Source organism: Schistocerca nitens, chromosome 4 (assembly GCF_023898315.1).
Source record: "Schistocerca nitens isolate TAMUIC-IGC-003100 chromosome 4, iqSchNite1.1, whole genome shotgun sequence".
Classification (NCBI taxonomy): domain Eukaryota; kingdom Metazoa; phylum Arthropoda; class Insecta; order Orthoptera; family Acrididae; genus Schistocerca; species Schistocerca nitens.
The window spans coordinates 93,343,432-93,358,380 of NC_064617.1; the positions used below are offsets into that span (position 1 = coordinate 93,343,432).

General features: G+C 41.5%; 1 protein-coding gene across 2 annotated transcripts; it reads right to left on the bottom strand.

Annotated features, from left to right (window-relative positions):
- Positions 1–10,499: 10,499 nt before the first annotated feature.
- Positions 10,500–14,608, bottom strand: LOC126251549 (mitochondrial translation release factor in rescue). Of its 2 annotated transcripts, none has more exons than XM_049952060.1 (3): positions 14,468–14,608; positions 13,253–13,558; positions 10,500–10,852 (listed from the first exon to the last, which is right to left on the bottom strand). In XM_049952060.1, exons 2-3 carry the CDS (start codon positions 13,497–13,499, stop codon positions 10,629–10,631), a joined length of 471 nt encoding a protein of 156 aa, XP_049808017.1. In that variant the 5' UTR covers positions 13,500–13,558; positions 14,468–14,608; the 3' UTR covers positions 10,500–10,628. The 2 variants fall into 2 exon arrangements, with proteins under 2 accessions (XP_049808017.1, XP_049808018.1); XM_049952061.1 differs by lacking the exon at positions 14,468–14,608 and adding an exon at positions 13,807–13,945.
- Between the last annotated feature and the right edge of the window lie 341 nt (positions 14,609–14,949).

Consider the following 14,949-nt stretch of genomic DNA (forward strand, 5'->3'; position numbering starts at 1 on the left):
GCTTGTAGGATGCCCAAGGAGTCACTACACGGATGTGCTCAAGAGCACGAGATATAGCCACCAGCTCTGCAGTGGAAACACTGCAGCCATCGGGCAAGGAATGCTGTTCAATACATCCTCCATGGACATATGTGAAGCCGACATGACCATCAGCTATTGAGCTGTCAGTGTAAATCACTTCATGACCTCGGTACATGTCAAGAATCGGGATGAAGTGACAGCGGAGAACTGTGGGGTGAACTGAGTCCTTTGGGCCATGTGAAAGGTCCAGGCAAAGCCGTGGCCTAGGTGTACACCATGGAGGTGTACGCGATTGGACTTTGAGTATAGGTGGTAAAGGCAAGGACTCCACTTCAGATACAAGGGATCGGACGCGAACTGCTATTGTAAGCCGTGACCTGGGCCGCCGATGTGGGAGATAGACTACTGTGGGTGGAAAAAGGAGACAGTAATTAGGATGCGCAGGAGAACTACGAACGTGTGCAACGTAACTGGCGAGTAGTTGTGCACACCTGGCCTGCAATGGAGGAACTTCAGCCTCCACAAGGACGCTGATCTCCGGACTTCTCCTAAGAGCTCCCGTCGCTAGTCGAACACCACAGTGGTGCACTGGGTTGATTAAATGCAACGCTGAGGGAGCCGCTGAACCATAAACCAGACTCCCATAGTCAAGGCGGGATTGAACAAGGGCTCTGTATAGCTGCAGCAGTGTAGGGTGATCTGCATCCCGTATGGTCACCAGCAAGAGATGACAGTCCGCTGCATTGCAGGTCATCCGCCCTGATGCCACTCACTCCGATCAGGGGCTCTCCCCATGGGAGCCACCCAGTCACAGCAAAGGCCTACTGGCATGATGGCCATTGCTGGGAGTCCTGATGCCCCAGGAAGCCAGGCATCTACTCCTTGGCATACATGGAGAGTTTACAGCTCAGGTATCAGTAGTGCGAACCCTGTGTTAACAGGGGGCTACCACCAAATCGGTACATGACAGCCCCACCACAGCGGACTGGCTACCATGCTGGATATTGGATGCAGAGAAATCCAATATTGTCATGGGGGCGAAAGGGGACAGGAGACGACGGAAGAAGATGACATATCCCAGAAAGTGTCCTCGCCAGAATAGTTGAATCACAGGTGGAGATGCAAAGGCATGACAAGAGATTCAGGAGATCGAATCTAAGGGCACTCGTGCACCAAGTAAGGAATCCTTCCACACATGGCCCGCACTTCTGTAGAATTTTGAAAGTGGCAGGTCAAACGATAGAATGGGACCTGAACTCATGGGGCTGAAAAGTGTGACACTCCTCTTATGACAGGGAGGAATACCTCAGGCCTATTCTAACCCCTGGACCTGCAGGGGGGGGGGGTGTCAGGAGTGGAGAATGTGATGTAAGGATAACTCCCATCTGTGCAATTCAGGAAAGCTGGTGGTGGAGGGGAGGATCCAGATTGCTCAGGTTGTGAAACAGCCATTGAAATCAAGCATTTTATGTTGAGCTCAATGTTGTGCTGCAGGGTGGTCTACTGACAACAGTTTGGCAGTAGCCATTCTTCCTGATGGACAGGTAGTTAGTACTTCTGACACCAACTGTTGCAAACTCTTCTTGTGTGGTATCTTGGCACACCACACCTGCTTTCACAGATGGTCTGGCCTCTGATGGGGTAGGATAAGCCTGTGACAGGACTAGAGCAGGAAGTACTGGGTGGGTGGATTGGGCAGACCTTGCATAGGGATATGACCCCTGTGGCAAATTCTTCGGATTGAGAGTGGAATAGGTATGGACAAGTAGGCTATGGAGGTTGGGTGAGCAATGGAACACCACTTTATGAGGGGTGGGAAGTGCCTTGGGTAGGATGTCCCTCATCTCAGAGCATGATTACAGGTAATCAAAGTCCTGATCAACAATGTGGTTCATTTGTTCCAGTTCAGCATGGTATTATGTGATGAAGAGGGCACTCCTTTGTACTTGGTTCTTGGAGACGGGTGGGGAAATGACACAGAGATCTGTTTACGGACGAGGTCTGGGGTAGTGCCTTTCTGTGACAGCCTCACTGCAACCTTCAGCATAATGGGCAAGGGGGTTCTTGCCACCACAGATATGCTGTCCCAAGGTGGCCAGGCTGTATGGGAGGAATTTTTTTGTGTACAAGGGATGACAGCTGTTGAAATGCAGGTACTGTTGGTGGCTGATGGGTTTAATGTGGACAGAGGTGTGGATGGAGCCATCAGAGAGGAGGAGGTCAATGTCCAAGAAGGTGGAATACTGGGATTAGGAGGACCAACCGTTGCAGATGGGAGAGAAGGTGTTGAAGTTGCGAAGGAATGGGGATAGGGTGTGTTGGCTCCCGGGGTCCAGATCATGAAGATATTATCAATGAACCTGAACTAAACTAGGGATTTGGCATTCTGGGAGGCAGGAGGCTAAGGTCTCCTCTAGATGGCCCATAAATGGGTAGGCATAGGATGATGCTAAGCGTGTGCCCATGGCTGTGATGCAGATTTCTTGTATACTTCGAAGAAGAAGAAGTTGTGATGTAGTAAGGAGAATGAGGGGCTTTGGAGTCTGAAGGACATTGGAAAAGGTAGTGTTCAACAGTGACAAGACCATATACATGAGGGATGTTGATGTATAGGAAGTGGTGTCCAAAGTGACAAGTAGGGAAACAAGAGGTAAAAGGATGGGGATGGTGGAGAGATGAGAAGGAAGCAGTTAGTATCTTTGACATGGGAGACTAGATTATGGGCAGCTGGTTGTAGGTATCTGTCAATTTGGGCTGAAATTCTTTCAGTGGGAGTGCATAACAAGCTACAATGGGGCATCCAGGATTGTTGGGTTTGAGGATTTTGGGGAACATGTACAAGTGGGTGCACGGGGTATCATCGGGGTGAGAGGAAAATGAATTCAGGGGAGAGGATCTGGGAAGGACCTAAGGCTTTACGCAGAGACTGGAGGTTATGTTTTGACTTCTGGGATGTGATCACTCTGTCACATTTTATAGTTGGATGAGTTAGATCATTAGCATAGGCCTTCTGCCAGGTAGTGACTGTGATTAGTAATTACAGTGGTGGAAACTTTGTCTGCAGGTGGGATGATTAGGTCAGGATTTGTTTTGAGGTTAAGTAGCACACACCTTCCATCAGATAGTCACTCTGATTAATAACAACAGTTGTGGAACCATAGTATGCAGGTAGGATGATTAGGTCATGATTTGTTTTGAGGCTGTTTGTGCCTTTCCTTTCTTCTACTGAAAGATTGGTGTTCTTAGGAAGGGACCTGGTGAAGGATGGTGCTCTCCCACTGCTTCTCCTCTCTGGCAGCTTCATCCACTCCTCTGTCCACATAAAATCCACCAACCACCAACAGTACCTGGCATCGGGATGGACTAGGATGTTGTGGAGATTGGGTGGGTGATGGACCATCACTTTAGGAGGGATGGGAAGGATCTTGGATAGGGTGTCCCTCATTGCAGGGCATGATGATAGGTTTTCAAAGCCCTGAGAAATGATGTGGTTCAGTTGTTCTAGTCTGGAGTGGTATTAGGTGACGGAGGGGGCACTCCTTTGTAGCTAGTTTTTGGGGGCATCTGGTGAAATGGCACAGAGAGGACACATAGTACCTGTCTGTGAAGGCCTTGGTGAGACCTTCAGCATGAAGTGCAAGGCAGTTCTTGCCACTGCAGATACACCGTCCCCGGGTGGGCAGGCTGTATGGGAATGATTTTTTGGTGTGGAGGAGATGATAGCTGTTGAGATACTTCCCACCCCTCCTAAAGTGGTGTTCTGTCACTCACACATCCTACACTAAATCCTAGTCCATCCCTATGCCACTTCCAATCCCAATCCCGTGCCACAAGGATAATATTCCTGTGGATGACCCAGGAGCAGGACCTGCCCAATCCACCCACCCAGCACTTCCTATTCCAGGCCTGTCACAGCAGATCCTGCCCCCACCAAAGACCAGGCCACCTGTGAAAGCAGCCATGTCAAATTCCAGCTCTGCTGCAATGGTTGCACTGCTTTTTATGTTGGTATGACTACCAACCAGCAGTCCACCAGGATGAACAGCCACTGTCAGACTGTGGCCAACAGCACAGTACGCTACCCCATGGCACGACATTCAGCTGAACATAACATGTTTGATTTCAGTGGCTGTTTCACATCCTAAGCCATATGGATCCTCCTGTTCACCACCAGCTTTTCTGAATTGCACAGATGTGAGTTATCCTTACACCACATTCTCCGCTCCTGAAATTATCCCGGTCTCGACCTATGGTAACCTACTGCCTCCACCCCACCATCCAACAGTTTCCCCACTCCTACTCCCTATTCACACTTCACCCTCATTGTGTGCTGTACTCTGCCAATGCATCTGCCCATCTTTCCCCTCCATTTGCCTCTCCTTTTCTACTCCCCCCTTCCCTCTCCCTACCCAACAGTTTCCCAACGCTGCAGCTGGTGGCAGTCTTGTCATGCCTCCATCTAGTCCCTCTGCACCCTCCACCAGACAGCATTCTCCCCCCCCCCCCCCCACCTACTATCCCTTTCTTGCACCCTCCAGAGAGCTCCCTTTGTTTCACATGACAATTGCATTCCACTCCAAGCTACCAGAGATGATGGTCATGTATGCATGAGGTGTGCTTGCTTGTGTAAATGTGTGTGTGTTTTTTTCTTTTCTGAAGAAGGCTTCGGCCGAAAGCTGAATGTGTAATGGCCTTTATTTGCACCTGGCAATGGGTCAATTTCACAGTAAGTAGCAATTTATCCTTTTCCTTATATTGTTGATATTCCTACCTGGAGTTGCCATTGTTTGAAGTGGTATCATTAACAGCTTTGACTTATTACTAAATCATCATCAGATCATCTGTCTAAACGGGAGGAAAATAGGGTGTAATAAAATACCAGTAACAATTACAAACCATACTACCGTCTTTTCTCAGCTATACACACTTGCTGATCAACTGAACAGGCCTGGAGAGGCATTCTGTGTAACCAGATCTGTGAGCTGATTAATGGATCTGAAGCCTACAGTTAGCCATGTAACAGGATGAATCTGGTAACTCTTAAACTGCAGATCTAAGATTAAAATTATTTTCAGTATAATACTAATTCAGGGGTGCCATAAGTTTCCCCAAGTGAAATTCCCTCATTTCCAGACGAGTTTTGGCATTTTTCCCTGACGAGTTTTGAGATCTCAAAGGTAAATTAAGATACAAATTGACAATCTGTCTTTGCAGCTACAGAACAAGAAACAATAGTGCAGATGAGGGAATATCTATAAAAAAAAAATAAATAAAAATAAACTTGCAAGCAGGTGGCATTTCCTGATGTGAGAAAAAATCTTAACTACCAACATCAACATCTTTTGTAATGAACTGTTCTTAGATGGAGAAAGCAAGCCAAATGGTATGTGTATTTCATTAAGACAACTGATGTTATTTCATTTCAATACAACAAAACATATTTGGTGACAAAAATACGCATTTCCTTGGAGTCACAAGACAAATTTAAAATACCTTCACTGATTTAAGAAATCACCACGGAAAAAAGTAGGCCCCTTGAAAGTCATGTATAAGGCGGGGAAGAATTGTGTATGCTAGCACTGTAGGTGACCTCCAATAAAATATTGGCTCTACTACATTCGTTATTGTCGGTTATTACCCACTGTATTATATCTATTATTTTACAAGTATTGTGTCATTTTTCTTTCGAGAAATATATGAGTACAAATTTCTTTTTCTCATCATCCACACTTTCTAACATATAAACTACTTTTGAAGTGCCAAAATATACTAGAACAAATAAAGTATCTATAAAACACCACACTGTACAACATACTTGCCGAGAGACGTTGCAATTCCTGAAATCCATTGCCTGTGGTCTCTGGACTGCTGAGGAGCACCAGTTTTGCATCCATGGAGAAAACATTGAAATCTGCTGCATTATGCCACACACAAACAGATCTGGCCTGCAGGCAGATCGGTGAGACTAGATACGACAAGCAGGGCCTGCACATTAGTGGGAACTGAATGGCTTCAGATCAGCAGGCCTGATCCATTACAGATACCTGCAGAAACAGCCTCCGGTTTTGGTCCATCGCGGAAATCCACTCATGTGGCTGGCTGTTCACAAGCCACAGACAGCACGCTTGTGAAATGAGACCATGGTGATCAATCCAGGCAACAGATGACTTGTTCAAATACTCAGAGAATCAATAATAATGGAAATAGGTAGCAACTCACCATAAAGATAATTGCTGAGCCACAGGCAGGCACGTAGAAAAGACAATCATACACTCAACTACACACGCACACACACATTCACACAATCACTCAGACATGACTGCCATCTCCAGCAGCTGCATCTACACTCTCTGAGAATAAGATCCAAAGAAATCACTCCTCACTGCCTCTTGCCAGCAGCTGCTAGGCTTGCTGCAGGAAGTGGTGGCATCACTGACTGCAAACTAAGGGGACTGGTAGGAAGCGGAGAAGGGAAGCGGCACAGGTGCTCAGTTGCACACAGCCAACGACAATAGATGACATCTCAGTAAACAAACCATTTCATCTACTGAGACAAAAATGATATTTTTCCAGTGTATTTTTTTCTTTTTCTTTCAAATTTCCCTGATGTGTTTGAAATTCCCTGATTTCCAGAGCCTGTGGCAACCCCTGAATTGCAAGAGAGAGGCTTTTCAGGGCATAAACTATGAAGACACTACTTACCTACTGGTGCAGACACACTAGATGTACCCTTGAAGCAGTCTAGATGACACCCAGCTGCAGATGGGAACCAGAACTAACAAACTAGTATCTGGCACAGTTAACTGTAGCATTCAATTATTACAATCAGAGCACATCTCCGGTTTATGAGTTACTATGTAGCCCATTGAATTATGCATAATTGTGTATGGAAGTTAGTTTGATTTATATTTTAATTTCCTGCTGCTTTACTACCATCCTTTTTCTTTCTCTTTAAACACGTCATCTGATGACTTGGTAATAAGTCAAAACCAGTTACAATGCCACGTATGTGACCTTAGGCTGAAATATACAGGATGTATCAAAAAGAATCATCCGATTTTTAAAACATCGGAGCTGTTGTGTTATTTGAGATACATGCATGAACAATGTACAGTTGGTACGAGCAAACACTATTTTTACATGATTCCCACTAGGCAGCAGCACTGCGTGCCCAATTTAGTTCTAGTGAAAATGGTGTCAGAACAACAAAGCATTTTGTGTTCTACGTTTTGCGCAGTGCGGGTCAGTAATAACGGTTCAGTGTGACTTTCATACTAGGTATGGTGCGGATCCTCCTACAGCACAGAGCACTGGTAAAAGCAAACTCTCGATTCCGAGAAACAGGTTGTGTGTGTAAAGGGAAATTGCTCGGCTGTCCACAGGTGTCTGACGCAGATGTCGAACTCATCTGCCACAGTTTCACAAGGAGTCCGCAGAAATCTGTTCGCCACGCAGCTTAACATGCCCCCGATGTCCATCTGGAGTGTGTTGTGTTGACGTTTACAAATGAAACCATACAAAATTCAGTTACTGCTAGTTCATCGAGAAGGTGACAAACAACAATGTGTACAGTTCTGTAATTTCATAGAATATGGGGTATAGAACAACCACATGAAGTTGTACAATATGAGAGGGACTCAAGACATGTTCGCTGCAGTGTGAGGACAATTTGAACACCACATTGACATATACTGCATCTGTGCATCTCAAGAGGGACATATTGAACACTTATGGGGGGGGGGGGGGGGGAGAACCCTTTGAGTTTTCCGTTCATCAAAAAACAAAATTCATTGTATATTTTTATTAATTTCAGAAATATAGATGTGCCAAATTGGACGATTCTTTTTCATAAACCCTATTACTAAAAACTTAAGTATTAGTTTAAATAATCTCAGCTGCAGCTATTATCACACTTACGTGATAACAACTAGTCTAATAACAATGGAGTAGTTGTGTGCAGCAGTTTCTCCTTTGCTGCTGTGGCATTTCATACCCTTGTTCTTGTTGTAAGTTTCAGTCCATGAAGTGGAAATGTAATGCGTCTTCTCAGATAAATACAATCACTTTTAGAGAAACATGCAGGTTTCTAATTTTTTGTCACTTCCACTGATAGCTCAAGATCCAACTAATATGTTGCAAACAGTGTACACGCAACACATTTGTAAATGGATTCATCATGGTCATTCATCTTTCACAAAACATTTTTAATTTATTAAGAAAGTTAGATTATTTATTCGACCTAAGAAAAATTGGATATAACATAATACTATTTTAATCACTGATTTCTCTTTTTTTCTTTTATTTTTTTTTTTTTCAGCCTGCTAGAACAGTGTGTGTTTTCCACACCACACAGTTAATCTGCACTCTCTCTCTCGCTCTCTCTCTCTCATATCGTTAATGATGGGCCTATGCTCCATGTGATAACTCAGTTTCTGCCTATGACACTATTGTACTCACTTGTATGTGTAACACTTGGTATATTTCCTTCTAGCTTCCCACATTGAACACTACATAAAAAATGAACATCATAAAATATGGCCCTAACAGAAATTCCAGAACGGTCCTACTGGATCACAAGTCATACTAAATTTTTACCTTCTGATTATGAGGATAGAGCCAGTGAGAAGCACTCATTCAAAATGAAAGATTTTAATGACTGCTTCGCAGCATGTGCCACCTCTCCACCAACACCAGCTTTTCTGAGATGCGCAGGTGGTAACTCTCCCTGCAACATATTCTACATTCCTATAACCCTTCTGGCCTCAACCTTTGTTAATCCGTCTATCCCCTTCCCTGTTCTCACTCCATCATCAACATTATACAGCCCTCTATTCCACCAACACACCCACTGTCTTTTCACTTCTCTCCTTTTCTGCTGCCCTCCCACCCTCCCTCTAATCTCCTGACTGCACCTAACTCCTCTACCCTCTCCATCTAATCCCTGTGCGCTCCCACAAGCAGCACTTTACTGTGCATCACCCTTTCCCCAACCCAGCCTCCTCTTTATCCCAACCACCCAGACTGCTTCTGTCATGTGCAACTGCTTGCAGTCTGGCCTCAGCAGCCAGAGACGGTGATTGTGCTCTGTTAACAGTCATTCTGTTGTGCCTATCTGCGACTCAACATCTTTGCTATATGGTGAGTAGCAGTTTATCATTTTCATAATATGATCAAAATGAAAGAATGTTTTGAGAAGATATCAATTTCTACATTCTTTGCTTCTGCTTTGATAATTTAACATTGCCATTCTCAGAAATGTGTTTCACATGCTAATAACATCCGAGTACACTCTGATTCAGCAGACCAGTTATGTGATAAATAAGAGTAACAGACAGCCAACTCCCAATTATCCAGGTGGATTATCCGTCCACAGCCCGGCATTGTTTGAATGCATAAAAAAAAGCAAGCCTGAAATATTCTCTTAAAATTAAAACAAAAATTTTCATTTAGAATATAAATTTCTGGTTGTGAAGAGACAGATGATGAAAACATATCTGAATGGTTAACTAGCAATGCCTATGAACTGAGATTTGAACAGCTAGGAGATGCAGGTACAGTGAAATGAATGTGTTTGCTAGCAAAAGAGAGCAAAAGTGAGAAGCTGAAGGAACTCATTATCACGCACAACAACTTACTGAAATGTTTTGATCTTTCACTGAAGCACGCATGACAAAATTATTCTGACTATATCGATGCCTTGGGTCTCCAGAAAATGAGAATGTCAGGAAAAAGAAAAAAGAACTTTGACAGATATTTCTTGAAAACTAACAGTAAAAAGGGCTGTGTTTTAAGTGTAATTTTGAAAGTAACACATAACACAGTCGGCTTTCAAATGTTACATGTAGTATGTTTTGTAAATGCAGTTTCTGGTTAAAACATATATATACTGCTCAGAGTCTGCTGGCAGTTATCCCACTTCAAACTATGAAAGCAAACCTGTTCAGAAGAAAAGTAGATAGTTTTCTTTACATTGTTCAAAATGAAAAATACTTATAAAACTTTTAAATTCAAGCCTTGATCTGCAACAACACAATTACATTAATTTGATTCCTGACTGTGTCTAAGAACACCTATAAAATTTGTTACAAAAGGTGTTTTTAGTTATTTTTTATCTGAATATAGTATGACAAATGCTGTTATCCTGGTGCCCCCATAATCTGCTTGAGATACTTGTTACCTATTAGTAGCTAGTGAACGCTGCATAATTTGTGACTCACTTTGCTTCCATTTGTCAAATACTGTTCAGTCGTGCAATATTAGCATCAGAAGTTGAGTGTATCTTGTCAACAAATTTGATAATCTATCTGGATATGTCAGGTCCAAATAATAAGCTGTTTAACACTATGTTCCGAGTTACATGTCTTATTCCAGCACAGCGCCTTTAATTTATGTTTTAAGAAGGAGGACGAGGAGTAGACTAGGAAAGGTTATGACTATTCACTTTTTTTAATTTGTATATACTTTCCTTGAGGATAGTGTTACAGTTCAATCCTTTGAAAATTTTAATTATTTATCTGTTTTTCAGTAAAATACAAATGATAAGAACGAAAATTATCTGCTTATTTGCTCCCACTTATCAATTGTCTTTGCACATCAAGTGATCCCTCTCATGAATTCAAGCCTTCACGTTCACGCCAAAGTTTCTTTAGAAGTTCTCGTTTGTTTCGACGTTGCTCTTCCTTCTTTTGCTTCTGCTGTTGAAGACACTTCCGCTGCGCTTGCAAACTGTGTTCCCCATTGACGAGGGCATCCAGTTTCTCTACCAGCAAATCACGTGCTAGCTTCCGATTCTCACTCTGCAGTCTTGAATGATGAACTTTTACGACTAAACCTGTAGATAACAAGCAGTTTAATATTGTGCAATGTTTGATCTAAAAGGTAAAGAACTGATATTAAATTAGTACTTCATATGGAAAGCTAGTAGGCTAATGTATAAATACAGACTTTGTTGTAATACAAGGTCCTTGGTGGAATACAAATAATTTAAAGACCAAAGGTAACTACCCTTCTAGGAATTAAGGCACAGAGTCATCGATTGGCAAATAAACACGACACAGAACACCACTACTTCTCAGATGACGCTACTACACACTGAGTTGTTAACCTGATTCCTTAAATTATGCATATGACTGTCAACTTACTTAATGTACCACAAATGCATTCTACATAGAATGAAAATAAAAGAAAATGTATATATTGTTGTGTGCGTAGTTTACCTACTTTATATTGCTGAGAAATGGGAATACTATTTTTGAGGCCTCTATGAAAATAATGGAAGACATTCATTCCTACAAAAAAACATTATGATAAATTATACACAGGAAGAGTTCTACTGAGATCATTCATAATTAGAGATGAACAAACTTTAAATAATCTCTACCTATGAGCATCAGTGATGATGGACTGAAAGAAACTGAGGTCATGATAAAGTTAATATAAACAGCAGACACACTTTCAGTTACATATATCAGTGAAGAACAAGTTGAACATACTACAACAAAGTAAGTCAGCAAGTAATCTAATCATTACATTCTTCAGTACCTGTGACATATGGAATAAAAGAAAAAGATAAATTACACAGCTAGTACATAGAGAAAACACTAACAACAGAAATAATTGTAATGAGCAATATGATAAGCAATTCATCTTTACATAGCTTTATTTGTATTTTGTCTGCCACATTATGCTGTTTTGGCAGTGAGGATAAAACAATTTCTGTTTGCCTCTATGTGCTTGGTCTATGCCAACCTGACCTGTGAGGAAATAAATTCTTTCTGGTAGAAGTTTACAGCCACGCCAAAGCCATATTTACATGTTATGTGTAACAATATTGTCAGTGCTTGCTATGAGGGATCACAGTAATGAAAGTGGGCGTGTCAGCTGCTGGTTCTATACAGCCAATGAAAGAGGGAGAGGGAGAGATTTGTGTTTCATACCAAGAGATGAAGGAATTCTGTATTGAATACCAACATGAATTCAACACGTATCTCATATTCGTCTCTCACCACATTTGTTGGCTTTGCCAACTCACAACAAAATAATCACCTTCCAACCTAACCTAGGCCTTGGGCTACCCTACAGATTAGTATCACTACAGCCTTGATTCGGAGAGGAAACATCTTGTTACACAATTCATTGGTTGGTTTTGCCAACTCACAATCAAATTATCACCTTCTGTGGGGTTTGATATTACTATCTGATGCTACATAAGATTCCACTGAATCCTTTACTTGCTTGGACAGGATATCTGCCTCGAAAAGCCACCATCATGAATTTTGCAACAGATCTTTCCGGGAAATACAGTGCGCTTTTGTACTATGGGTATTTTGTACTCAGCCCACTGCAGGTCTTCTCTTAAACAAAAGATAGAAGGTGAACTCAAACGATACAAGTTCAAATTGCAATGGTTTGTAAGCAAACAACTTAATAATAACAGTACCAAAATCCAAAGCGGCAGATTTCCACGTTTAATGTCCTACCCAATCAAAGATAGTTATCAATGACACACTTTCTTTGCAAATGTCATCATTTTGCCACTTGTGGGTTGATTTAATTCACTAAGTTATGACAAAGATAGACTTTTAGAAACAAAGATATAATGCCAGCTAATGCTTAATAAGAGGTTTACAAAACATACAATATTTATTTTTAAATTAGCTAGTGGGATAATCAATTTTGACACACAAGGCCTGTCTCCTTATAGAAAAATGACAGTATTCAAACAGCAAAAATTAGATTCCTAAGAAAAGAAGGATGTTCTAGATTGTATAGGATACACAATCATGAAATAAGAATCAAATGAAATATTATAACTGCAACAAAATTTGAAGAAAATATGAATAAATGGAAAGGTGATACCTAGAGAATGAACGAGGGAGTACTTCTGGACAAACAGAATATGGCAGATGCGAAGAATGAAATTTTGGACAACCTCTGAAAAGATGAGAGGAAGTGTCTGGATGAAGCAAGAACAGGCATTCTATCTATTCCATGAACGGAATAAATATGTCGCATTTTCAAGTATCCACCAGTCAAAGTAATGCATCCCTGCTTTTTATCACATATTCATTATAAGAATAGTTTTCCCACTTTAAAATAACGATCTAAAGCAATTTTGGGGAATGAAAATGATGCAGAAATCTGCAGCGGAACCTTATAACTGGGCAGTATAAATACATTATGTGAACTACTTGCACATTACATAAACACACATGTAAATATATATTGTTACCTGTTGGTTTATGGGTGAGCACAACACAATTATTTGTCTTGTTAACAGCCTGGCCACCAGGTCCACTACCCCTGACAAACACTTCTTCGAGGTCTTCTTCTTGTAATGTAGGGACACGTGAGTAATCCAATGTATGTTTGTGTCTTAAAATTGTTAGGGCAGAAGCCAATTCAGTGCTTGTGCGTTCACTCTGGAAAATGGGTCCACTTCTTGAAATAATTTGCCTTATTCCAGTAACAGACATCATCCACTTCGATATTTACTCTTCTAGGCAATACGACGATTTTGCAAAAGTCTCAGACCTTTCTGTAAGGGGAAAAAAAGCGTAAACAACTTACATATTACTGGACCTCTATCAGCATGAAAATTCTTCAGTCTAACTGTAACACATTAACAGTGATCACAGCAAAACAAAAAGAACTTTGCAAAATGCTTGAGAATCAATGAATCAAATAATTCTATGATATATAATGTACTTCGTTACGTTTTTGTAATTACACAAATTTGAACTTGAAATAAAAGCATGTACGAAGTGAATTACTTCAGCGACGTACTTCATACTGAAATTTTACTTCGTCTTCTTCTACGAGTCTTTTGTTTGCCTTGAACTCTGCAGTAATCCTATCACGAAAGTACTTTTTATCCGTTAGTTTTATCTCTTTCCCATACTGAAGTAAACTTTTATATAGCCTTAGAACCTCACGCCCACTTGGTGCTGCCATTATCTGTAACGTTTGAGAAATGGTCCACAGTCATACACATATCAAATCAGTTGACTAATAAATGACGTATTTCTCGAAATTATGTTATAATTAAGCACTGATATGCAGCTGTGAAAGTTGAAAAGGGCATAGCAGAATGTTTACGGCTTACGGGTAATCCTAGCGCCTCTTCCGGAATCTGTACAAACTAGTGCAAGTAGTCTACCTGCGACTTGGATTTGTCTTTCTGCGAACGGCTTTCGAACGCGGAAACATATAATACTGACTGACAATTTTATTTTTAGCTTCGAAACAATTTTTTGAAACATAGGTTGTGGGGACAGACTCATCTGTAGAGTACCCCGACTGCTATATTGGGTCGAAATGTAAGTTTTGTTATGAGTTGGGGATGGGGAAGTCAACAAATGTGATGCCATGGGAAGCAACTCAGACAGTAAAAATCAAATACTCATTCAGAAAACAGTAAGTTACTAGAATTTACTTTCAATCGTACCTTCTGTTCTACAGAATCATTTTTCTTGTTTTGTGACAAATTTCGAACTTTTAAGATTACGGCTCCTTTGACGTTTCGTATTTTGATATTATGAACGTCACGGTGTGAAGGTAAGAGTGTAATGAGAGGAAGTGCATTACAACAGAGAGGCGCGTCAGGACGCTGCTCCATTTACTGGAACCGCATTTACTGCGGCGGAGGGACAACATGCAGCAAATTTTGTATGTAAGTCGTTCGGCAACCTCCGAGCAAACTGGACGACAGTTGCATCTATGCGATAATGTCTTTGTAATGTCAGGAAGAAGAAAGTTTAAAGCAAAAGCAAGCAAGCGGATGCGCTATTCCGAAAACCAATAGACGTGGAAGAAAAACTGGTGATAACTATTTGATAGGCATTTATAACTTATTACGCTAATTCAACGTATGTAACATTATGCCGGTAGAAAGCCATCCGAGGTAATGGATATGTGGTTTGTCTGTTC

What these genes read in the sequence shown, in the direction of transcription:
- LOC126251549 (XM_049952060.1), bottom strand. Translation starts at nt 13,499, where the DNA reads ATGATGTCTGTTACTGGAATAAGGCAAATTATTTCAAGAAGTGGACCC. An exon ending in GCTCACCCATAAACCAACAG is followed by an intron (nt 10,853 to 13,252) that starts GTAACAATATAT and finishes TGTTATCTACAG; the next exon opens with GTTTAGTCGTAAAAGTTCAT.